General features: G+C 41.4%; 1 protein-coding gene and 1 long non-coding RNA gene across 2 annotated transcripts in view; one reads left to right on the top strand and one right to left on the bottom strand.

Annotated features, from left to right (window-relative positions):
• Window positions 1-4,143: 4,143 nt before the first annotated feature.
• Window positions 4,144-27,231, bottom strand: part of LOC125698201 (uncharacterized) — a 77,034-nt gene continuing 53,946 nt past the window's right edge. Inside the window, exon 4 of the long non-coding RNA XR_007379107.1 lies at window positions 4,144-4,197. This is a non-coding gene — a long non-coding RNA (uncharacterized LOC125698201). The remainder of the gene's footprint in view (window positions 4,198-27,231) is intronic.
• LOC125698183 (uncharacterized) lies at window positions 23,503-25,348 on the top strand. Its single transcript, XM_048956184.1, has 2 exons — window positions 23,503-24,035; window positions 24,988-25,348. Exons 1-2 carry the CDS (start codon window positions 23,657-23,659, stop codon window positions 25,224-25,226), a joined length of 618 nt encoding a protein of 205 aa, XP_048812141.1. The 5' UTR covers window positions 23,503-23,656; the 3' UTR covers window positions 25,227-25,348.

Raw genomic sequence — 27,231 nt, 5'->3', positions numbered from 1 at the left:
AGTCATGATGAGCAAGCTGCTGTTAGAGGCGAGTCCCTTGCAGTTTCTATCCAGAATTAGTGTTTAAGTGTCTCAGAAGATGCTGCTTTCTTGTAGCTATGAAGAATCAGAGATTCACTGTATTAATGATTCCGCAAATGTCTTTAGATGGGAGAATTAACACCTACTGCTGGCAACATGATTGACTTCAATTGCAGTGCCACTACCTTTCAGGATCTTGAGAGACACTAATTTTGGAAAGGTGTTTTGCATGGAAGACTGGCATTCAAAGCAAATGGAAGATTCAGTGTGTGCAGGTGTTACTTAGCAACCCACAGAAGAAAACTTTAGTTGCAGCTAGAAAAATTTCTAATTTAAAAGGATAGCATGGGTTAACGGTTAGGGACAGCAACAATTCAGCAAAGCCTTTAGAAACAAAACTTATGCTGCTGTATACATGGACAGCAACTGTCATATTAGCCATACAACTGCACACCATTTTCTTAAAATTAAGTGCAATTCTCTCATCTTCCCTGAGCTACCACTGGAAGATGCATATTATTAAAAGGAGGAGTATCAGTGGTATACATCTCTGTAGAACTATCTTTTCTTCCACTCAGCCTGAGCAAGCCTCTGCTGAAGGGTTTTCAAAGAGAATGATCCAAAACATTCATTCTATCCCTTCTGCTCTGCACTTCCACAGGCACCTCCTTGGAGGCTTCCTCTGTGCTGAGAAGAGCTTGGAAAACAGCTACAGCACAGTCATTCCCCATCAAGCAGTCAACCTCAGAAAGGAGATTGTACAGGACATATTTAAGCTGTACTTAAGCTGTAGAAATTTTCCAGATATCAGCAATCTGCTCAGTCCAGTTGGGAATGGAAACTGAAACAACCCATTCACTTTCGCACACTAAAGCAACCAACCATACTTGCATTTTGTTATTGCAGTATTAGAAGCTTCATTACTCCAGTTTTGCTTGAAGAACCTTAAGAGAATGTATGTTGCACTACTGCATACTGATAGGGCAGCATATGCTGTAAGTGCATCGAGATAAGACTAGATACATCCTTTCAGTTCTTTGAAATTGATTTGTGCAGAAACAATATGCATAGGCAAGAAAATAGTGTTTAGAGTTCAGAGGTATTCTTTTCAGAACAGAAATAGTAAGCAGTGAGGCCTTCCTAGCAGTTATCTGGAGCCAGAAAGTAAAAAATATTGTTCTTACTTGTATCAAGATTTAAACAGATATAAGGCCAAATTAAGAGTCAAGACAGGAAGAAGTATCAGTGTGGGAAGGTATTATGTGAACAGAAACACAGAAGAAAATACAAGATGAAAGTACTGTGATCTTCTCCAGCCCACTATTCCAGCAAACAGATCCAACTGGCACTGTTCTAGCTCCCATTATCTGCTTAGTGAATTATGCAGGGCAAAAAAAAAAAACAAAAAAAACCAACAACACACCAACACAACAAAACAGTACAAATCAAGCTTGAATTCCCAACTCCACACTCTGCCTTCTGGAGAAGGAATATGGTTGAGTAATCCAGTAGTTATCAACACCTGCTGCATTGATCTGGTTTCAGAGATGCTGCAATGGGTTGGACAGCTCTGAACTGTCTCAGTCTCATATTCCCCTCTTTGGGCACGCGAGTCACTCTGCTTCTGTGCTGACTGCAGGCCTTGCACCTCTGAAATCTAAAAAGAATAGGAAAGAGTAGGAATAACAAACAAAAACAGATGGTAAGAGGAGTAACCATTTTTTAATGCTTCCATTAGCTATGCTACACACTGAAAATTACAGAAAAACCTCAGAACAAGGTAATAGTTTTTGTTTTGTTTTAAAAGGTGCATGTACACAAATGCAAACAGCATGACAAAAAAAGAAGAGGAACCAGAAGTACCTGCCCACAAAGGGGATTTCAACATCGTAAGTTTAACTGAAACAGTGGGGGAACTGAAACTGAACAGGAGAGGGGGCTTAATATTGAATACTGCAGTGATATGTTTTAATTGCTATACAGCATTTGCCATGTAGCCAGTTGGGGCAGAATTACCTTACTCTGATATGAACCCTGAGAAGCTGAACAACTATCGGCACAGAAGCAAAGCAACAACATAAGAACTGCTGCTATCTTAGTTCCAACTAAAGCTAAAAGAGCCTCATAAACACCACAGACAGGAATATATTGCCATTTTTATGAATATCTTAAGTATGCTTGTCGAGATTCAGGAGGCAGCTTTATGGAGAGAAACATCAGTAACACAACCAAGAAAGCACCAATTAATTTAAACAACTTAAATATGAAGTCTTCACCAATTTACGCTGAGAATACATGCTAACAGATTAGCATTGAGGAAATCATGTAAAGGAGAGGACAAACACTTGCTCAACATTAACAAGTAGTTTCCAAAGATGTATGGATAATCCAGTTCCTTCCATGGAGAATCAATATTTGCTCCAGATACTGTCTGTAGTCAACCCTGCACAATTTTACAGAAAACAAATGCAAAAGGTGAATTGCAGGACTGCCTATACTGAATGTGTTAATTAACTTTATGTTCCCTAGTTCCTTTAACATTTTGTGGAAACATAGTTTAACAAACAGAACAACACAGTTGTTATCACTAGAAGTTTTATTTGTTTTTAACAGAATCAAATAATTTTTAATACAAGCACTCACTTAGGAACCCTTCTGCTTCTTTAAATATGCTATTAAAATTAAAAAAAGTTCTGGATATCTGCTGATCTTAACCTGTAGATAATTCAGAGAACACAGGCTTAACCAAACCATACATTTCTTCATTTTTTGGCCATCACAGCTCTTCCAATGTCCATGGTTAAAGTGCATATGATATCAATACTGAAAAGTTAACAGTACAGCCATATGCTGTACAAGCTCAAGCTGAACAAGCTTCCCCATTCACTACTATGACTGCAGTTCAAGTCTGAATGGACAGTCTCCTGCTATTCCAGGCCTCATCTTCTCAAATTGAAACTGCCTGTTTTGTCACTGTTCAGCTAAATATAGTGCACAAGTGAAACATCCTAGTTTTGGTGAAGCTTAAGAGATCTAGCTGGTACCAAAACTCAATATGTTAGCTTATCCCTCCCCAATTATTTCTAGGCACTTTGTTTATAAGCCACACTATGTGTAGTGTTTTTTAAAAAAATACATTTATCAGACCTATAAATAGTTTCCCACTACTCCCTTCTTCAAAACCATTTCCTAACTATACAGTACACACACAGCTCTCTCTGAAGTTTAAAGAGAAAGCAAGACCATCACCAAGGCAAGGTAATGGTTATGTACACAGCATGCACTAGCTCCCACTCCCATGAGAGCCACTCAAGTTCAGATGCCTGCAACACTCCAGTCCCATGTACCACCTTCTTCTTAACTAGCTTCAGATCCACCCTGGCTTCCAGCTCTACTGACACCAGCTGGATCACTTGAGCTGGAACAAGCAGTAAGGAAGCCCACAGACATCAGTTGCATTATTTTTCCATATTTAAGATTGGCAGAGAGGCAACTCAACAACAACAACAAAAAAATTGTAGACAACCCTCCACTTTGTATTTCCAGGCAGCTGGAAACCCAGCAGACAATGTAGCTGTTGCTTAACAAACACAGAAATCTACATTGTATGCCAGGTTCATGCCCCAAACCTGGACAGTCTTCCCACACAACTGATTAACAGCAGCTGTGTGCACCGCAGTTCACAGTACATTTCCTCCCCTAATATGCAGTAGTCACACAATCAGACAAGATATCTTTTTCAACACCCATCCTTTGGTTGGGGTAGGCTGAAGACTCTTCATTGAAGAAGTCCAATTATTTTTGTAGTTCAAATTTACAGATACCAGTTAAACCACGGCCCCCAGAAAGAGGCTATGGAAAACATTTCTGCTTCCCAATATAAAAATCAGATATTTGATCTAATTCCCACTGTAAAGTAGATCCAACACATCCAATCCTTTACTTGGGGCCACACCTCCGATGTTAACTTGTTAGCACTGTGAACTTGCTCTGCACCGAGGAGAGAAGACAGAAATCCAACAAACAGTCTAGATGGAAGATAGGAGATGTCATCAGAGACCCAGTAGCCAGATGTAGCTGCTGATTGTAAAGACAGAATCTACACTGACTACTGAGCGACTGATGGGCAACTACAAGTTCTGGGCTGAATGATCCACAGCATTAGTCCAACACCACCTGCAGAAACAATTAGAAAAAACATCAGTATAAGAAACATTTGGTTAGACAGACCTTACAGAGAGAAGCATCCACAGTTAGTGTTCTACAAGAAAAGAGTGTTTCAGGACAATCGCCTCAGTTACGCACTTACTAGTTGTTATAATGAACAGGCATTCACAAAGCGTTCCTGAAACTTTAACCTGAAATAACTTGTTTTTATTTTCCTATACTAGTAAAGAGTCAAAAGCAGCTAACATGAAATGCTCACAAATCGGAAGTATGCTAATATTAGAACAAAAGCCAACTCAAGTCTCCCCTTAATCCTCAATGTAGTATGAGAAGCTGAGAATTTTTCAAACAGGCTGTTCACTGTCCAAAAGGGCATTAAATAAAATTGAATGTAAAGGCACAGGGGTAATCCTGAAATGGTGAAACATATCCCACATAACAGTGAAAGAAATACAACCTCTACATTATTTAGTAGGGAGGGAAGGGAGCTGCTTAGAGTTCACTATAACAGCATTTTGAGTCTTTGCATAAAATCTCCTGAACATAGCTATTTGAAATAGTCTAGTATCAACTGAAAAAATTTCAATTCCTCTCAGTGCTGAACCTGTCATTCTTCTGCATTGCACATCCAAGAAAAACATGAATAGATACACATCTAGGTTGTGCTTCCAACGGTGACTTCAGTATAACTTCCTGAATTCTTCAAGTGGAGCTAAGTGCTAAGACTTGGATGCTGACTTGCCATGTAAAAACAAAAAATGACCAAACTCCTCATCCAATATTTCAAATACTTTATTAAAACACTTACTTAGGAACAAATGAGATTTTCAACTTTAATGACAATACTTTCAGCTCTGCCACTGGCCCGCTAAGTGTTTCACTGCCTTTTTTTTTTTTTTTTAAAAACAGAGCCGTGACTGATTGTAAGAGCATTTCCGCACTTTTTTTAATATCATTTGCTTACCACAGTTCTACCATATATGTTTGACTAGATTATAGCCATAGAATCAGATTAAGGATAGATCTACTGGAAAGCAAATAACTAACAGATTACTATAAAGCACTTCTAGAAAGGAGTGGTCGCTGTTACATCCCATAATTCTCCTGAACTTTACCACAGTGCCATTTCACAAGCAGTATTTAAGCATGAATTGACATTAACTGATTCCTATGTTGTATCCCTGCTAGCCTGTACCTCTGACAGCACTTTGCCAGTATTTAGTGCTATTGGAAGTGCAAGAGCAGCAGAGCTGAAGCTGGTAAACAGATACTAGGATTTCTGCTGGAAAACTGATCTGCACAGTTTATTTACCATAACCTGTCTACTTCCTCTCCTTTTGTATGCAATGCTTTCCTTACACTTACCTGACTCCTCAAGACAAATCACCATCCTGCTGTTCCCCCATGAAAAAAGCCCACTAACTTTCTACTATATTTCCACTCCCCTAAGAGCTTGGGCTTTCTGCAGGAAAGAGTCACAGAATCATGGAACAGCCTGGGTCAAAAAGGACCACAAAGATCATCTAGTTTCAACCCCCTTGCTATGTGCAAAGTCATCAACTACCAGACCAGGCTGCCCAGAGCCACATCCAGCCTGGACTTGAATGCCTCCAGGGATGGGGCATCCACAACCTCCTTGGGCAACCTGTTCCAGTGTGTCACCACTCTCTGAGTGAAAAACTTCCTCCTAATATCTAACCTAAACCTCCCGTCTCAGTTTAAAACCATTCCCCCTTGTCCTATCACTATTCACTCTCCTAAACAGCCATTCCCCCTCCTCTTGATATGCTCCCATCAAGTATTGGAAAAGGCCACAGTGAGGTCTCCCCAAAACCTTCTCTTCCCCAGGCTGAACAATCCCAGTTCCCTCAACCTTTCCTCATAGGAAGGGTACTCCAGCCCTCTGATCATCTTAGTGGCCCACCTCTGGACCCACTCTAAGTGCTCAATCTCCTTCCAGTATTGGGGGCCCCAGACCTGGACGCAATACTCCAGATGGGGCCTCAAAGAAAGAAAGGTTTGCAAAGGTCTCAGAGATGGAAAGCTCTTTCCTGTAGCACAGTGGACCTGCTCTGCACGTACATAATATGAAGTCTCAAGCTGTAGCACCAGCCTAGGTCATCCAATCCTTATTTCAAATTGAGTAGTGCACTGGTTTGATATCTCTGCAAACTAAATTCTCATTACCACGTGAAAGGATTAAAAAAAAAAAAACCTACCACACATAATTTGTAATATAGACAGGTGATGCTTTGGCATTGGTGAACTCTTCTAACAGGTTTATCTATGCAAGAAGGAACTGAGCTGCATATCACCAGATCAAGATAAAATTGGAAAAGCACTATGGGATGTTGCTATGCACCAAATACAAAGGCAGCAGATTAGAACATTTGTGAATCACTGCTTAAGATACTCCTACCTTTACTTGCTGAATCAAGACAGGTTTAATGTGATTTAAAAGTTAAGTAGCTCAAAGCAAGAAAGACATGCACAGATACATACACCACTGTTCAAATATAGAAAAAGGTACAAAGTCAATAACTATTTTTTTAGTGAACATCCTATCTGTTGGATTGACAGGGAAGAAGACAGGTCCTGATCAATCATTTTGTAGTGGCAGAGATTCATATCATGGGATAATATATTATTAGAACAGGGACAGCACTGACTTGTTAAATTCTGTCACAAGAAGAGAAAGCAGCTATTAAGTAAGAAGATCACAGAAGCGAGGGCTGCAGGGCTGGGGGGAGTAATGTCAATTGTAGCAGTTTGAACAATAGTTTTTCCCATGATGTCCAAAACAGTATTTTTCCTGAATTTAGTGACAACACTGTACAGGTGACTGAACAAAAAGAAGTAGGTGCTGCTTTACTAGTTTTACTATTTTGCCTAAGATCCATGTTGCAATATTCAAAAATGAAGCAGAGGATAGTTTCAGTACTTCCTAAACAGAAAGCAAGCCATTACCTCCCCAGGTTCAGAGCTGACAGTTTAAGCGAGTTTTATTAAAATTCTTACCAGAGACAGCCAAAAGCCTGCAAGTCAGTGCACTGGACTGCAAGTTAAGAAACATTTCTCCACGCTTAATGCACAATACGACGGAGTTTCAGCATTCACCAAGCATGCCAAGAACTTTTAATTACCTAATATGAACTTAGGCAAATAGCCATTATGTCTTAAGTTCAGAATTCAGTGAAACAGCTCAGTGCATTGTTTTAACTGAGCAGATATATGCTTTACAAAGAGCGTGTAATTGTGGAGTTCAGCTATGCACAGCAATTTGCCCTACTTAATGAAAAAGTTAGCCAAGGCACTGATTGTAGAGAACTATTGCACAAGTTTTAAAACCCAAGGTAATGATACAGAAGGTGAAACCAACATTAAATACAGGTGTCTAATTAAAAACACATTCTTACGCACAAATTCCTCTGCAGTTACCTAATTACACCAGAGCCAGGATATCTCTGCAGCAAAGCATGTTTCCAGCGATCCCAGATCCTGCATACCTCAGACCCTGTGACTGTATTGGTCAAACTCATTCAGACCAGCTGATGGTCACTTGACTCTCTGCACTATTTATACATCGCTCCATTAACTGAGCGACTCTGATTGGGCTGAGCACATTTACAAAAACCCTGCCCAAGACATTTTTTGAATTACTCCACCAGAGAATACTAGTATGAGCAAGCCTAGGGAGGTATAGAGTTGGCACGGTCTCCTAAAACAATTTCCTAGAGGCAAAACCACTTGCATTCTCAGAGGCCAAGTAACGAGCTTGTTTTTAAAGTTGCATTTATCAGCAATTAAAACACAGTTACCCTTAACCAGGACCTATTTCTGAGCTGATTTTTACAGACAGTCTTTGAAATATTTAATATAACTAGACAAACTGGCTTCATTGTAAAACCCATAAAGGCCACTGTAAAGAGTGTGTGTGTGTGTGTGTAGATATATATATATATATATATATATATAAATAAGAAAGATGAACACAAAAGAGTCAGTCATACGGGCATAAATAAAATCAGTTTTATATGAAGTTAAGTGTCCACTGAAGTTATCTAAGCTTATATTTATGAAGAGAGGCATAAAGCTGCCATAGGAGCATATAAAAATGAATTAAGGTTCCTAAGCTATTTGCATAGCAAGAAGGAATCATCTTCCTTTTCATAGTGTCTGTATCAGGATGACACTGCTGTGCAAGTAAGCAGCATGCAGTTATCAGCTATCATTTGTCAATACTTACACCCCAGAACATTGTAACTGTCCACTTGATAGTAATAATAGGAAAAACTGACTTCAAATTGCAATTTGTTAAGTTATGAGCATTAAGTTAATGTAAAAGCAGCAAGCGGTGCCCACGAGGGCTCTGTTTCAGCAGAGCATCAGACAGCTTGCCAGAGGATTTCAGCTCAGCTCCTCATGAGAAATGCAGAAGGCAACTATCCACACACCAGCAGCAGATGCAACATTACAGAAGCACCACCAGCTCACTGCCTGCGTGGACACAAACCCAGCATCTCTCAGCATAAGGCACACTCACAGCACAGGAGATTGCCAACGCAGGAAAACATCAGGATAGGAAAGTGAAAAACAACACCCTCCCCCCCCTCCCCAGCCTGTGCCCCCCCGAGCTCACATCCCTAAGCCAGACCCACGCAAGGTGTGAGTCAGACTGCGTGCAGCCCCCGTGTCTGCTCCATACGTTTGCCAGACGCACCATGCGTGCGTATGTCAGGCGTGCATCAGGGTGTACTGCTTGTACGGGAGAGGCCCACCCTGCCATTAAGAGGCAAATAGCTGGTGCTCACAGCACACCACTGTTGTTGTAGCAGAGATGCTAAGCGAGATTCAACAGTGTCAGAGAATTACTTGATCGGAGTGTTAGCTCATTTATATATTTTTACAGCACGCACGTACCTTGCAACAGCACACCCCCAGCGTGCCATGTATTAACAATCTGAACTAGCAATCCAACTGAAACATGAGTAGAAACTAAACGGGTTAAGCACAACACACTATTTTTAGTGCTGATAGACATGATTCAGCTGAAATTTAAAAAGACCAACTAGTAGAGAACTCTGATGGTGGCTGAATTTATCCAGACAACTCTCTGCCCTACAGCACAGTCAGGTTTTTAGAGTCTAGCCATCAATGTCCTCGCTATGCAATTCAATTTACGCTACCATGTGGTTCAAGCGTGCTTAGCATGTAGTCCTAGGGGAAAATAGGGGGCTTCATCTTTCATTCCACTGTCATTTTTTCAAGGCAGATACCTCTGCCCACAGAACACCAGGGGAAGAAAATACCGCTCTGAAATGGCAATCCAGTGAATTAGAGAAAGCACACCAGGGATGAGACAAGTTTCTGAATGGCAACAATTTCTAAGATTAAACTCCCAGCTCTGACAGTATGATCCCTCTGTATAGTCCTCAAGGACCTATTTTAAAGTTAATTACTCTTCCAAGTGCAGTTAGTACTTACTTCAGGAGAACAACGCTGTTCATGTGTCACTTGAACTTTGCAATAAAGGCACTTGATTATTCAATTATGGAGATGACGCGACAAAGCCAGCTGCTCCTGCATCACACCCTAATACGTAATAGGAGGCTGGTGAATGTGAATTCTTTACCCACCCTCTCCTTCTAATTACCTTACTGTCAGATAAGCTCAGCTGGAGGAGGTAGCTCCTCCAGCATTTTCAGCCAGCTGCAATGTGAAGTTTATCACATTTATGCTTTAAGCCAACTTAAGCTGTTTCTGATCATCTTATTATTCTACAGGAGAAACAACTCTGTCCCCCATGCAGACCTGGCCAGGCTTGAGAAAGAGAATACAATGACTGCTTAGATACGAATTCCAGTCCAATTAGTTGTGAGCTTCTAAGATGGGGAAGCTGGACTACAGGCATGGTTTGGGCACTGTCATGCCTTATGACTCAGTGGGACTCACTTTCTCCCCAAAACAGTCACCATCCTTTCCCCTACTAAATGCTAAAACAATCCTACTTGAATGAAAAAGAGAACAAGTCCACACAAAATTTCACACCTGCTATCTTACGCAACAGCATGCTTTTTTTTTTTTCCTGGAAACACAGGAGGAAAATTACAATGCACCAGGAAGGGCTGAACACTATGTTACCCACCTCTATGTTTAGAAAACACAAAGACTGTATTTCAATGAATAACCCAATCATCTTAGGTAGACGGTGTTAAAAAACAGACATGAACAAAGAATACCAAGGAACGTTAAAGAGTGCAGTAGGCTGGAAATCAGAGCACTGCTCCAGATTACAGCACAGATGAATCTCGTTGAGGTCTCCAGAAATTCTGGAATGAATGCTATTCTGGACAGTAAGTTCTCAACAACCGCTGTTCTGAACTACTGACAATATCAAGCCCATCACAATAATAAAAACTATCACAGTTTTTTAAGTGTTAATAAAAACCCTTATGAAAAATGTGAAAGTCAGGGACACACTTTATCTTGCCTGAAGATTATCACATGACATCAGCATGCTTCTATGCCTCAGAGACCTTAATGTGCATGTCTACTCCACAGCTCACATGACTTTGCTTCCTTTAGACCATAGAAAGAAACAGAAGCAAGCGTCACAGAAGAGCAACAGGTACATCGTATTAAGAAGCTTCTCAAAACAAGGACTGGTTCTGTAGAATAAGAGTCAATATGTTTACCAGTATTAAATCTGCTCTAAGTAATACAAGCAGGTCACGGCACACAAATAAAAACTCAAAGCTCTCCATGTGCAACATTCCATGTATAACTTGCATGAAGGCATAAGGCACGTAGCAGTGTCAAAGGCAGTTAGTGTTTCTAAAGACACTAAATTTCTTACTCCAAGTTAGTATTCCCAGGCACATCGTGGTAGAAATCACTCCAGTTCTTGAAGTTAACCAGCAGGGGAGTTTTAAAATACAGACAGAGGCTCCACAGGAAACAGGAAAGCTGCATCTTACTGAAACAACCATATAAATGAAGATCCCTCTACATAAATATACACACACTTGTACTGAAGTGATGAGATTAGGTAAACAGATAGAGAAGCACACTGGCAGGAGAAAGTGATGGATGTCAGCACTACCCAAACTTTTGTGTAGTTAAACAGAAGGATCTATTTGGATCTGGGTCTGTACTATAGTGGCAATCAGTAGAGTTATTTAATGATGTTATTAACATTTGAGTAACACGTGCAAGTTAAAGTCAGAACGACCTCTCATGCTTGGCATCATAAAAATAATGAAGAGGTCAGCAAATAAGTGACTGCTTCCATCAGTGCAAAAGCACTCTGTACGCACCGATTGCTAATCAGGAAGTTTCTAAAAAGAGTCACAATAATTAAGGTAAAAAGGCAAGAAAACCCAGGATAGGTCTCAAGGATGCAAGAGATGCTGACAATGCTACTGCTACTACTGCTGATAAATTAAAGGTTACTCATGACATGCAACGACAACTCTGGCATAGCTTAGCAACCCAACACTAGGAGAGGGAGCTGAATGGGATACTGAAGAAAAACCATAAAGCCACAAACTTAATAGGTCAAAAAGTATATGTGACCACATTATAATAAGAGGCAGAGACACCAGGGATTTAACTTTTACTTTATCCCTTTCTCAGAATGGGAAATGCAGAACTTGGAAGAAAAGAGTGAACTTGTGGATATAGTGTTTTGTCTGAATGATCTAGCTGCCACAAAACAGAAGAGAGACCAGCTGGAGAATCATCTTCTCCCACAGTAGATGTAACCTCCAGGCTGTTTTATCCACACAGAGCCTTGCCAAGATTATCTTCCAGTTTTTCCATAGCATGAATTGCTTTTAGACCACCTCCAGCAAAAACAAGAAAAAATAGCTAAAGGCCATTGTACACAAAAATAGCTAGAAAGAACCAAGAAATAGCTCTCGAGATGAGACTTTCAGAACTATAGGAATGCTGCCGGAGCCCTACAAGTAACACAGACAAATAGGAATCATATATTGTCAGCTAAAGTGATCTTACAATGAAGACAACCAATTTATTCAGGGTAGACAGGGATGGTGGTGAGGAATTGACAGCACTGAAGAACAAATGAGTAGGACATCCTGGGGTATTTGAAAAAGTGCTCTTGAAGGGACATCTTTAGCAGGATGAAATATCAACAATATACAAGATTAAATATTTTACTCCTGTTAGATTCTGTTTATGACAGAATGGAGGACAATGCCAATCTCAAGCTCTAAACTGCATGTTCATATATTAAGGAAATATATATGAAATCAAGCTCTGTGATTAATGCCCCAATACTAAGTAGTGCAGTGGCAGATGAGGAGTTAATTTATTCTGCAACATGAAAAGCTGCTTTGGGAACTACTAAAATTACAAGAACAGTTCTTACCAGTGCTTCTCATGAGGACTCCCAGTTTGGTCCAAATAAGCACTACTCCAAGGGTGGGTGTGATGCCCACTATCAGTTCCCAACTTTAACCCACCAAGAGCTCTGCTGAGAAGCCATTATTCCTGGTTCCTAACACATACTGAGGAAAAACTCAAAACAGATTGACTACAGGCTATGTTATAGAAATATAGGTTATACCTGACCTACTTTATCCCATTTGAATTACTGCAATGCACACTCATTAGACACTGTTAAACTCAGCTGTTCAATACTTGCATTTAAAATAAGATCTTATTATGAATCCTTACTTCCAAGATTATCATCACGGAGAGCAAGAACAAATCCTAGGTGTTCCATTTGGGAGAGGTTTTATGAGTTCTGCAGAATTGTTTGCTTTCTCATTCCAAGTATTTTTTTAACATATTCAAAGCATATCTGCATTGTCTATGGAACTCTACAGTAAACAAGAAAAACCTTTTTAAGCCAGGCCTGCACAGACTCAATAGCTTTCTATCTGAACACTTCCTCATTTTCTAACCTTAGTAATAGCAAAATAAAGATGGCGGCAGAGAACGCTCCAGTGATTTACTGTCAAAGCAAAGCAGTGAGGACACTCAAGCAAACATCCCACTGAGAATGCTGTAAGCACTTGAAAAGCACAAAAAGGTCAGATGAAGCTTAAGAGTAAATATGGATTCAAAAGCAGAGGATACAAACCAACCACTTAATGTGCGTATTCCCACCAGGATTACTAACAGAGGGTTTCAATTCAGAGCAAAGCCAGCTCTATGAGTGAGGACTCCATCTCTCTACAACTGCAAGACATACTGGCTTAGGTATATACATGCACATTTTGTTCATTTAAAAGTCAGTGACAATCTTTGCATTAAGCACAGAAGACTTCCATATTCATTCACAGTGAAGTAGTTAACTAAAAAGCAAGGTTATCCAAATAAAGTGAAGCAAAATTCACTGCAAAATCGACTGAAGAATAGAAGAATGCGCCAGATCCATTACTGCAATTAAATTTAATCTCTGAAGAAAAAAAAAAAAAATTAGTGCTAACCTCCTATTACAGGTCAAAATGACAAGACAACTTACACACAGCCATATTAAAATTCAGATATCACACTGTATACTTTTATTCTTAATATCAATGTAAAGAGAGCAAAAAGTTGTCTTTATAGTATAAGAGCAGTACATAATTCTATTAAAACAGAGCCAAAAACCAAAGCCCAAAAAACTAACAAAATTGTCCTGATAACCCACCCAGTAAGTTTTAGATATACCCAATATCTTGCAATGCACTGCAGTAACGAGTCATTATCAGATTGCCAGTGCCATTAATCCTCAGTTTTCTACAAATGATGGGGAAAAATCCACAAAAACAAACCCACACATGAATATTTCTGATAAGCAGTAAGGAAAATGGGTACTCATGACTCTATCTTATGTCTGCTAATGGCATGATCAACTTCAGCTCAAGTCTTATTTCTCCTCTTCATTTCTCTGACCATAACAGATTCACAAGTATTGCTGCGAACATGTGAAATAAGGCATGAAACAATCTCTTTGCTGTAGCCTGTCACAGAGCGCTTCCAGTCTCACAGAGTCATTTGTTCACTACTTTTCAAGTTACAGATAACATCTTTCAGATATGAGACCTGGGACTTGAGCTCCAACACATTTAAAACATTTTCCTACCGTCTGCATAGTACCATTTTCTCCTAAAGGAAGAGTACAGTGACAATTATAGACCTATTTGATTCACCATGCCACTCCAGTAGCCTTCAAATGGCTCTTAGAGAGAGTACCTTCATTTCATTGGCAGAATGCCTCATGCAACATCACTGGGTAACTGATGGGGAAAATGCAATCACCTACATGGATACAAACATCAGCACAAGGTAACAACTCAATAGTGGAGTTACACATGTCAATCACTGGAGGAAGTATACTGAAAGTTGTCTTTTTTTTTGTTGAGATAATTCCAGAGCCTAGATCATGGTGTATTCATATCTTGCATGATATACACACAAGTACTATATGTAAAAAAAATAATCCACTGCAATAATCAGACAACAGGAAAGTTGCTTAAAATGAAGCCATTCAAAATAGGCAAAGTTTCAGAGTAAAGAACAAGCAGTTCCAGTGAAAATAATCCGTCTGATATATTAACAGAAAAAAGACATTTTAATAATTGGTGCCTTCAGAAAAACCAACTCTGTTAAAACTGTTTTAAATCCTGAGAGGTACAGTGAGAATGAAGAATTCCACGCTACATCTTGCAATAACAACAAGGAAGTAACTCTTTAGATCCTAGTGGGTTTAAGCACTTTTGGCATTACATAAACATGTGCTGAACAATTAGATGCGGCTTCAAATTTGCCAGAAGCTGCTTTTAATTACTTATCTAGCTGACATAACACCATGGAGCACTGAGTCAGTCATACACAGAAGCATCACTGGAAATTCTTCTGAAAAACTGCTGAGCACACAAGGGCAAGAGGCACAAGCTGCAAGTGAAGGTGTAAACCAAAGTAAAAGAGCAATTGCATCCAGCACAGCCTCTAGGTCTGCTAGTGGCAGGACAGGGGAGTTCAAAGTTCACTTTTCACAGTTGATGTGGGTTTCCTTTAAGATGCCTGGAAAATGACTATGTTGACCACATCCACATTCTGAAATACTTTTTTGAGAACTCCTAACGAAGCTTCAGCCAAAGGAACAGGAACTGACTCATTTGTACAGTACCCATCCACTGCACAGTCACTCTCAAGCGTGTGCCTGAGATGCACGTGGGCAGAAATAAAGCCATCAAAATTTACACTGTATTTGAGAGATTACAGCTAGAGATTTCATACTGACACACCAGCATACAGGTTGTGAGCACACCTTTAGGCTTATCTTTATGGCCACAGACTGCTACTCACCATATCAACTCCACTTTTTCTGAATGCAAGTTTATGCGCAGGACTTACAACTATGAGCTCTCCGTAGCGTATTCTTACTATCTGCAACTCAAACGGGCCATGAACAAACAGATAAAGACAAATGAACCAGCATTGCTATCACAACCTATGGGAAGCATGCAGAAAATCAAGCGTACTGTTACGAACCAAGTGACTAAATGCTGTATGCGACTCAGTTCTTTCTTAGGCATGTTTTATGGCAAGATAAAACTGCTCTCAAAATTAAACTTGAGGTATCCTGTAAATCATCTCAATAAATCAAATTCACTCAGCAATCTTCAATGCATGGGAAAACAGCATGCAGAGAAGGAAGCTCTCTACAGAAGGACAAGTGGGTACTACCAAGTTTCAGTGTAGGGCTGCTAGTTATGCACAGACTTGCAGAAAACAGGCATCCCATTTAGAAGTCAGCTTTCTATCAAATAGGTGTGCCACTAAGCCATTGTTTAAACCCACCGAAACTACACTGAATCATTTCCCTGAATAGCATCACAATGAAGTGGGTGTGTTGTTTTTAAATCAAGGTGTCCAAGCAATTTAACAATTTTTAATCAACACATGTACAAAACACCCCCCTAATAAATTCTATAAGATTGTATACATAAAACTGCCCCAAGAAACAGCCCTTCAATGCCCCTCCCTTCCCCCCCCCCCCCAAAAAAAAAATTAGGGAAATAGAGATTGCAGGGAGAAAGACAACTTCCAGCAGATAAATATTCAGGCAGCAAAAGTATACTGAAAATATACAAGGCAGTCACACACTGTTGAGGGGCTTTCTGGTAACATCACGACTCACTGGGCAGAAACTTCTGGGGAAAGCACAAGCTTTTTGACAAGGTAAGTACTTTTTCCCCTCCCTACCAGATCAGGAAGATGCAGAACACATCTCCTAGCTTCATCTGAGAGCAAGAACACATCCTGGCACTTGATAGTTGAGAGGCAATTGGTTTCTTATTCAAGTGTAATGCCATAGTCCACACTCACTTTCTACAGGATAGCTCATGTAACTTTTTCAGAGCAACCTTTAAGATACAGCAGAGCTACTAAAATACATGATTTCCAAAAAAACCAAACCAACCAAACAAAAAAAACCCTGCAAGTATACACATCTGTTTTATAAAAGTACCTGCAACAGTAACTTTGCTGCTGCTACTCATGTAGTTACTAGAAGACAAGATGTCACCTTTTGTGTGTAGAAACGACCCACTTCTCCTTGTCATTCTGCCTACCAGAAGTGGCCAAATAAAACTCCCAAGGCACCTGCAACTGATCTTCATCCTGACTTCCACGCACTAAGACTCCGCACAGATTTCAGATGGGCCCACTGTCAGAAAGCACTTTGGTTTTCTGAACATGAAGTGAGATTTCACCATCCTCAGCTCCAGCTGCAGTATTACAGAAGTTCTTTGCAAGTCCTGCTTAACAGTCAATTCCTCGATTAACAGCTTCTGAGTTGTTTCAGGAAGACAGGTGATCACTCAGCTATAGTAGTGCCACAATTAGGACTCCCACTGATATTGCACCTGTTTGACCAGAGGTAGCACTTCTGTGTTCTTGAGCTTAGGTATAATATAACAATAATATATAATATATATATATATATATATATATATATATATATATATATATATATATAAGGTTGGAAGACCACTAAGATAACCTTGTAGTCCAACCACCAACCCATCCCCCACCATGCTCACTAACCACATCCCTCAATGCCACATCTACATAGCTCTTGTAGATCTTGAGAGACCGTGACTCCAGCTGCTGGGCAGTCTGTTCCAACATTCCACCATTTGTAATCAATCACTCCAATTTGTCCAAGCAGTGCAAATCCAGGCTAAATTCCCAGATGTGATGACAGGGGAGAAGATGGAACAACTGATGGCCTTCAGGTGAGCAACATCTTTGAAATAATATACCAATCACATACAACCTGCATCAGGCAGCAGATGGCAGCAAGCTGGGAACCAACTTGTTTTCCAGCTCCTCAACTCAGCCACAAGGCTCACCTTCCCTGTTCCCACTAACAACTACTTCCAAGTATTAAGGACACTGCATTGCAGCACCGGTTAACTGGTACTTACTAACTGAAGATCAAACAACTTTTTGAAGATGTTTAGAAACCAGAAAAATAATTCCCTTAAGCAAAGACCACAGTAATTCCCTTAAAAAAGTATTAGTTAAATACTTTCGTGGCCCTTAGTGCAGTTTTTCCCCTCGCATCAAAGCTTCTCACACCATGCTCTCCCTGCATCCTCTTTGGGCTCCCCCTACTGCAACTGCAAATACAATTATGCAATGTACACGAGAGCTGTGTTTCCTATAGTTTCCGGAAGAAAGAGTAAACATTGGATTTCATCCTCATTCCACAGCTGCTTCCAGGGAGGGAGGCCTCCCATGTGCTCCTTCCTCTCCAAGGAATTCGGTCAGAGGGGCAGAGCCTTGCTGGCCAGAGCTCAGCTGCAGCAGCTCCAAGAGCACCACAGCTGCCCACTGTGAAACCTCACTCATCAGACTAGGCACTCTGCTGACTGTTATTCTGTGCCACAGGTAGTTGCTGGCTCAGGGAGCTGGCACCTGGAGGCTGCCTTGCCTATTGTTAGATAGGAGATGGAAATGCTGCCATTATTGACAATAAACATTATAATATATAACATTTGTTGTACTACAGAGCCATCGGAGATGTGTATTTACATGTTACACCTCATTATACATACATTCATTCAGAAGCTTAACTAAGGTCGTAGGTTTGAATTGTTAAGTACTTGCTGATGCTGTATGAGGCTCCTTCCCATGCTGAAGTTTTCACCTTGCTAACCCGATGAATTTGGTTAGAAATTAATTTATCAATTTGCACTATTTCCTTGCAAGTTTAATCCTCACATATTTTAGCTTAAGGAACTAACACCAAAAAAAAAAAAAAAAAAAAAATTTTCAGTTCTTTCAATTTCTTTAGATTCCTCCTAAAGTAATTAGGATGGCTAAAATATTTCATTTTACCCCATCACAGAGCTTTTCCAGACCCCCCCCCCCCCCCTTTTTTTTTATTTAAAGTATATTTTTGGCCAATCTAACATACCAACTTCCCCATCTTCTGTTTGGTATTACCAAACACCTCCCTCTTAGTACAAAATAAGGAATGTCATCATACACTCATATTTACATGATCACCTCCCATCCAAAGCATTTGAATCCCATCCCGTAAAGCTCACCTCTGAATGACAAACCTTCCTCACCACAATATCATAACTTTCAACTAAGCCTGCAATTGAATACAAGATACTCTCATAGTTGTTTGTACACAATAAATCTGTTCTTGTAAATAGTTTCCAAATGTGTTATTCGGGGTTTTGATTTGCTTAACTTCTCTTTTTCTCCTCCCAGTGCAAATGAAGAGTGTGCAAAACAGGCCCCACAAAAGCACAACTACTATAATTTCAATGAAGTAGAGGGACCATTTGCTAGTAGAAACCATTTCACATTTACTGCCCAAACACGCACTTGTTAGGCAAGGGCAGTGAAAGATTAGTAGAACACAAATATTTAATTATTCACAAGTCATTGAGACCTGTGACGTTTTCCTTAAGGTGTGAACAGCTGGCTGCAAAATTTAGACCAGATGTTGCTCTTAAAATGAGCACTGATTATTATAAACAGTTTCAACCATGACCAAGACAGCTCCAAAACTGAACAGCACCATGCACCTATTTATAGTAGATACTTCTGACAGTGAAGAAAAATGAAACATCTGGCACAAGATGATTGTGAAACAGATAAATCTCATCACTTAATAACTTCAGAGTGTAACTTTTCAGTAACATAAGCAAACATGAAAGGAGGAGCCTAGAAGTGAGCAGGAAGATGCTCTCACACATAGTGGGCACAATTACTGTAAAGATGTAGTGCTGAATTACCATTGAAAAGCCAACGTAGTTCTTTACAAGCTGCTGAGTCTTACTTCATATTTTGTAGGGTACAACTCCAACCTGTAGATTAGATTCACCAAGGGAGCTGCACTGCTGTCTTGCACTAAAAGACAGTTATATATAATAAAAGTTATAATGGCACACAATGGCAGTGTGTGCCATTATAACACAAATAAGCATCTACACATTCACAATAAGGAGGGTTTGGCCCCTTACCTACAATGGGGTTTGGAAACACCAAAAACTTATCACCGAGGACATGAATAAGAGCTTTGCATGGCTAGATGTCAGGGCAAAGCCAAAAGCTTTAAGTGATATTGATATAACGTTAGGATAAGCATATGGCTTCACAGCGCAATCAGTGAGACAACAGCAAGAACTGTAACAGAGCTCCTCTGAGAAATAGAATTTCTTTTGCCCCTAAGTTAGCATTAGGACAGGACAACTATGGTGCAGTCTAACAATGAAATAAAGCATATCTCAAAAGTAGGCAGGAATCTGAACACAGGTATACAAGTAGGTATTTTCTTCTCAGGAAAATATTGCCTGCTCAGTTTTTCTACGCAAAAGTTGTGTCACATCACGTTTATCTGTTGCAATACCCCATGATATAATGTGCAGTATGGCATACTTACTCTAAAGAACAGTTATTTTCTTCCCTTAACATCAATGCTCGTTACTCAGTTGTTCTGTATCTTAGTCACTCAAGGATGACTAAAGGTTTCTTTAAAAAGAAATCTCACTCTAGAAACAGAATTACTTCCAGGAGACTGCAGACAGCAGTCTTCCGCGAACCTTACCCAGACCCACCTTCTCTTGGTGACTGCCACCATCATAGCTGGTTTGGACCCATCTGAGGTCCATTTAGGCAACCAGATAATTAGATTCAAGATAGCGGTGGGATATAGAGGCATACAAGCCCAGCAGTTTAGAAAGAGGACACAGACCCTCCTCCTTGGGCAAATAGCTGTGGTTCAAACCTATTGCTAGGAATAGTTGGGTAAGGCAATGACTTAATTGTTTGGTAAGCCTACAGAAGTCAGGCTTTCCTGCAATGGGTATTTCTGTGTCAGGTATCTTTAAGAACCGGTGAGAAATACATCCATCAGGATTCACTTAAAAATAGTTAGCCTAACCCTTTGGGCAAGCTGATGGTCCAGAGAACCTCTTGTATGCCACAAAGTTCATTGTCACATGTTGTACTCAGAGGTCTTCATTCCATGATCAGCTTCAAAAACACGCAATAATTCTGTATCATTTCTTGAGTGAATTCATTCTTAAGCTTTGTTTCATTTGCTTTGAGCCATAAAATTAGCTCTACCTTCTGACTGTTAAACTCACAGCATAGTGATGACTTACACTTGTATACCAATACATCACGTATTTAAATTTATACTGCTTATCAACCTTAGTAGCAATACAATATATTCACAGAAATGAGATGGCAATGCTTTGACATTATAAGATGAAACAACTATAATTATATCTATCATACATGCAGGAGACGGAAGCATTTAGATTCAGTGCACCTAAGCATACCCATCCAGTAGCTTAGGCTTCACTCTGTTGTGCTGAGAATCTCCAAAAAGGTATTTAAAGCAGCATTAGTGGCCTATCACAAGTCTATACATGTGCCATATATACAAGCGTTTTGAAAGATGTTCTCAAAAACCCCAAGCAAACAAGTAACATCAGTTCTACTTATCACAGCAAGAGCTGGAAAGTTGTTTGTAAGAACAAATCAAGGCAGACATAATAGCCTGATCGCCCCCCTGGGAGAACTGCTGCAGTCGTATTACACTGCATTTCTAACAGTTATAGGTGCAGAAGAACTATCTGCAGTGCTAAAGTTACAGCTGGGTGAACAGAATGTTTCTACATTTATGCAATGCGGCTTCAGATCAAGAGCCCACTTTTCAAACTTCAGCACAGGCAGGACTTGAAGGTGAAAATGTCTCACTGCTCAAAGGATAAGCACGCCAAAGGGCAGGTAACTCCTCCTCCCCTTTCACTAAGTAATAATAAACATAATGCATCTTCAGAGATGGGAACAGTGGGTGTCCTTGCCTACTGAAAGCTTTCCCCGAATTGCAGGCATTTGGAGACGTAACTGCCACCCCAAAAATAATTCCTGGTAAAAAAAAAAAAAACGAATCGTTTTCTAAGAAGTGATAAATCATCGTACTTGTCAAAAGGTACCCACCATCACCACATGCGTGTTTCATGGAAAAAAAAATACATATCAAAGGGACTTTATATAATCTAACCCATTCAAGATGCTCTGGGAGTGGGAGGAGTTGCACACCATACATTGGAAGTTTCCATAGGTTACTGCAGCTACCAGAAGGATTTCAGGCATCCCTCACCCAAAAACTGATTTGGTTGGAAAACCCACCTACAACCCAAGGACGTGGGGGTGGACAGGGAGCAACATGGTATAGAAATCATAGAACGGCCTGGGTTGAAAGGAACCACAACGATCACCCATACTGACAAAAACAAAAACGAATAAGGAGCTCAGGATTTGCTCTTATCTGGCAGTTCTCAACACCATGACATCCCACAACAGGCACCTCCCGATGCTCGCACCATCTTGCCATCCACGCTGCTGAAACATTTTACAGACTCCACTGACTCCTGCAGTGCTACCAAAGCAATCTAAACCAGGGCAGGAGTCACTCTGCCACGTAGCCCTTCCAGTACTTGAGATGCCAACTGACGCAAAATATCTGCTGACATACAAGAAGCATTTTGCTCATTTCCCACCTCTGCCTTTCTCTGCATCAGTCATCGAGCACCGCTACTTGAATTAACAGAAATAGATATTAAGATACAAGATATACCAGTGACAGGGTTGTTTTTCTGTTGGCTTTTTTTTTTTTTTTACAAATATTTTCATTATATACATACACAAAATCAGACAGCAACAACATATTAACAGAATTAGCATAAGATGTGGTTTTGCATGAGATCATCTACTACAAAAGTTAAGATTTTTTTTTTTAAATGAATAAACTGGAACAGTCAACAGCATGACACAAACCAAAACACAAGCAACAGACATGATCTAAACAGACCGGGACACGCTGATTTAATTCCTGAAATTTCAGCCTACATTAAAACCAGTCAGCCCTCACCTCATAACAGTATTTCAAAACAGGTGAGCAAGCCCCAATGGGAGGCTGCTGATCATTTTATTAACACACAACAATTCCTGTAGGATTCTCCTTTTTTAAGCTTCCCATACTCGAGCAGAACAGTATGTGTTTTTTATTTTCGGGAGGGTGAGGGGAAGGGAGGGGGGGACCTCCGGCAAGAATGCTAACCTTATGAATTCTTTCTCTGGAATTTTAATTGGTAAATCTATAAGGAAAAATGTACCCAGCTGCACAGAGCTGCTCCCCAATCCCAGGATGATCACAGGACCTTGGAGCAGTCAGTTCCAGGCTGAAAAGAGCCTTTTCCTCAGGTGGCATTGAGACACACCTCAGCTAAGGGACTGTAGAATGGCTTAGGTTGGAGGGGACCTCAAAGACCATCTAGCTCCGACCCCCCCATGCTGTGGGCTTCATTAGCAGAAGACAGGTTACGCTCTTCCCCATTTGCTAAGGCGCAGTGCCCTAAGAAGGCATGCTTATCTTGAGATCTATTATTTTTATTGTTTCTCTTATTAGGCATTTCCTACTCATTTTCACTATAAATTTAGCTACACGGCAACCTTGAGCTCTATTTTTAAATAAAGCATTGTTCAAAGAACTTCTGAAAATCATTTTAGGAAAGAGAGAAAGGCTTTCCAACATTTAAGACAAGCTTCATAGTAGGAATGTTATCTCAACACTGAATAGTTCCTATTTTTTTTTAATGAATGCATTTAAAACCAGAGCTTTAAAAACAAGAAAAGCAGCAAAATAAAACACCGAGAAGTGTCACGCAGAGCACATCTCTTTTAACCCGTAACCAAAGTGCTTCTAAACACATCCTGAAGTTACTGCTCAAAAAGAAAGTAAAAAATAAAAGTCACAAACTCAACAGATTTAAAGCCGAAGTTACAGTTTCCATGTAATACGTTCGCTATTTATTGTATTTACTTAGAGATACACCAAACCCATGCTTTACCGCAGGTACTCCCGCTCCTCACCCGACCCGGGGGCAGCTCTCGCAGCCCCAGTTACGGTGCCATGTTTAAACAGAAGCCAACGGCACCGTTTGACACAGGATCTCGTTTTCCAAGCCCGTACCGGATTCGGGAGCCCAGGGGGAGAGCAGCACGATGCGCAGCGCCCGTCGGACTACTCCCGTCCTCCGCTTTCCCCAGGCTCTCCCCCACGCGGCCGTCGGCCCAGAGATGTCGGAAGCCGCCGACCGAACGGCCCGCGCCGCCCGCAGCGCGTCCATGCGCGCACCGCTCCTTCCCCGGCGGGGCGCAAAAAGCGCGCAGCCACCGCACGCGTGCTCGCCTCACTTCTCCCCCGCCGGGCTTCCTAGAAGCGCTTTACAAACCGCTCCCTCCAACAAAAACGAAAGGAAGGCAACAAAAGCAGGCGCCGCACGCCCCAGGTACGTTTCGCTTCGCCCCAGCGCACCGCGTAACGGGGCTGCAAGCAGCGCCCGGCAGATCCCACAGCCCCCCAACACGGGCCAGACGCACCCCCACCAGCGCTGCGTTCTCTCCGCACTCACCGCGCCGAGCGGCCTTTCCTGCTGCCGGGCGGCTCCCTAAGCCTCTCCGGGCGGCGATACCGCGAGGTGGGAGCGCAGCCCCCACCCGTACACCGGAGCCCCCCAGTACGGTGGGGCCGGGCCGGGAGCGGAGCCGCCGCGCACGCCGCCGCACGCCGCTCTTATAGCAACCCGCCAATTAAGGACGGCCAATCAGCGGGCGGCGGCCACGTGACGGGGCAGTTCCAATTACCGCGGAGAATTTTTCTGAATTAGCGGGGTTACACAAAGGACACTCATTGAGGGGGAAGGAAAAAAGGGCAGCAAGCGCGAGCGGGAACGCCCAGCCGGAGCCTGCTGGTGATTTAAAGCAGGAAACTCCCTCGCCTCACACAGACACGGCCGCATTCAGGACCAGCCAGCATCTAAATAGGAGGAATGTCTGGCACACATTACGCTAATCCGCGCGCTGCGAGCCGCGTCCTGCAGCCATCGGCGCGCTCTCTGCCCCCGCCGAGGCGCTCGTTGGGGGGGGGGGGGGGGGGGGGGGGGGAAGGAATGAAAAGAGGCACCTTCGGCCGGGAGAGCCCCTCTTGGTTACGTAGAGTAATTGTTATTAAATATGTAAGCTGGAATTACTTTCAAAGCAAAGGCTAGAGCGGCGCGGCTTTGAAAAACTTTGTATCATACAGTGTGCGAATCCGTTAAAAAAAAAAAAAATTATTTCAATGCCTCATTCAATGCGTTAAATAATCAACGCTAGCTCTCCATGCCAGGAAGGAATCAGCCTGCTTAAAAAGCAAGGAATGTGCTGCCGTGCTACCGACCGCTTTCCATTTTTATTTTGCAGAATCGCTCCCAAAAAGAGATGAATGGCACACAAGGAACGGCTTCTGTCTTACATGCAATACTAAAACCCTCACCTTGCCTACATGCCCCTACGGCACGCAGGTGAGCGCTGTGCTTCAGCTCTCTTTTTGCACCTTGAAGACACGCACGTGGCCATGCATGGCAGCAGGAAACACCATGAGGCAGAACCGGAAGGACTGTGGGGCTGAATGCCACAGCCACGCCAATCCCAACTTCTGAGCAGGAAAAGTATGCCATGGCAAAGCACTGAAGATGATTCAAATCGCCTCTCCCCCACCCTCCAGTGCCACGAAACAACAGCCCTCTTTAGCCAGGGGAGCGGGACCATGTGGAGGGATGACTCAAAGCTCTGGGGTAGGGAAAAAACCCACAGAGCAGAGCACACAGCACCCCATCCCACCCCCCCCCCCCCCCCCCCAAAAAAGGCACACCATCTCACATTATATTAATTAAACACACAACAACTGTCTTGAGGTAATAAACACGACAAAGGCAAAGCCATCTCGTCCTACCGCAAGATAAGTTTACTGAGGTCAAACCCAAGGGAAAACTAATCTAACCACATTTTCAAATTGTTTGGAATATTCCATAGCCCAACAAAACCATAAAATGACAAAAACATCCCATCCTAGAATAGCACAGGGATAACAAAGAATGTTTTGTTTAATTAAAGGCAGATGACCTAATAAAAAATTTCACACTCACAGTGCGCATATAAATCTTTGTCTTGGTTTTACATCTATCACATTTTTTTTTTAAGAAAACAATCCTATGTTTATTTCCTTTAGATGATATATTTTGGCTTTGAGTGAAGTTATTTCATTAAATATGTCAGAATACTTTAAAACTGTAGTCTTTATCTTGCCATGAGCTTCAAGCAGGTATGCAACTAAATTACAAGTAGCCAGACCAACTTATCAACAGTTACATCTTCCATCTTCTACAGGGATAGTGAATAAATGTCTCAAAATGGCCATGGGTTCCTATTAATATTAAAATTTGAAATGAACCGTCCTTTCTTTCCAGAAGTTTAACTATAGACAACTGAATTAAAGAAGAGACCTAGGACAACAGGTATAGCTGAAGAACTTAGGGACTGAGAAGGAAACCAGCGAATACCTCTCTTATTTTCTGACCCTGCTGTCATCTCAAAGAGCTGCAGCTTCTCCTCAGCTCCTGAAGTTGAGAGGTTGCTCCTGAAGTTGCTTCTCATGGTTTGGAACTTTACTCTATGTTTCCATCCTAACCTTAGTTCGGGCCAGCTGTTGACACAACATCAAACGATCACCATCGTCTCTCTTTGCTTCAAGTCATGTTTCCCTTGTCTTGTTCTATACTTTCAGTCTTCCATTCTCCAACTTGGTAGAAAACAGACATGTAGCTGCAGTTGTCCCTGATAAGTTACATAAGCCTAATGATTTTATCACACTTCGTTTCTGAGTTCTTCCCAAAGCACTTATTATGAGGTTCTTCACAACAATATTTTAGATTAAAACAATCAAATTATTTCACTATTCTTTTTGAATGGAAACCGTGACTCAGATGAGCCAAACACAAAATATTCCAGAGAAGTATTCTATGTATAGCGTTCGTGTGAGCTCGTGTGTCTGAAGCCAGCCAAATCACGTAAGTACTCCATAATGGAAAAGCTGATTAACCATTGTAAGTATCTCAGAAGCACATTTTAAGGTAAATCCTTGTAATATCCATGTGAAATGGTAGACTTAAGTCTCTAGAAAATGAGAAACAGAGGCCAGGAGTATGTAAGCGACTCAATCAACATCACACAAGTTTCCATCAGGAACTGAGTCGCATCAGGGAACTTTTGGCTCCCCATCCCACACGCATGTCCTGGAGCACACTGTGCATCTCGTTCCAACCAGTGCTGAGCTGGATGGTCTCCAGCCACCATCCACAGGGCTAAAATGTAACACTCAAAAATGATAGCAGCTGGTGCTTAATGGGAAAAGACGTGCTTGCATTGCTGACCTCAGTGTTGAGAAATTTTATTTATTTATTTATTTATTTATTTTGTAAAGTTAGGATATCTTATGGGACTTTCGTCCTAATGGAACGCAGGAAGGTGCATCACTGCACTGCTGGCAGTGGTGCCTGAATTTCGGTAGCTTGGCTGTGCAAGCATGACAAGTTCAGCTGGATTCTGCTTGTTGTGCTTGCTGGGAGAGGGATACTTCACTGCAACGCAGAAACCCAGTTACACCAA

This window comes from Lagopus muta, chromosome 1 (genome assembly GCF_023343835.1).
Source record: "Lagopus muta isolate bLagMut1 chromosome 1, bLagMut1 primary, whole genome shotgun sequence".
Lineage (NCBI taxonomy): Eukaryota > Metazoa > Chordata > Aves > Galliformes > Phasianidae > Lagopus > Lagopus muta.
The sequence above is the reverse complement of the archived record's forward strand: the minus strand, read 5'-3'. Positions and strand labels throughout refer to the sequence as shown.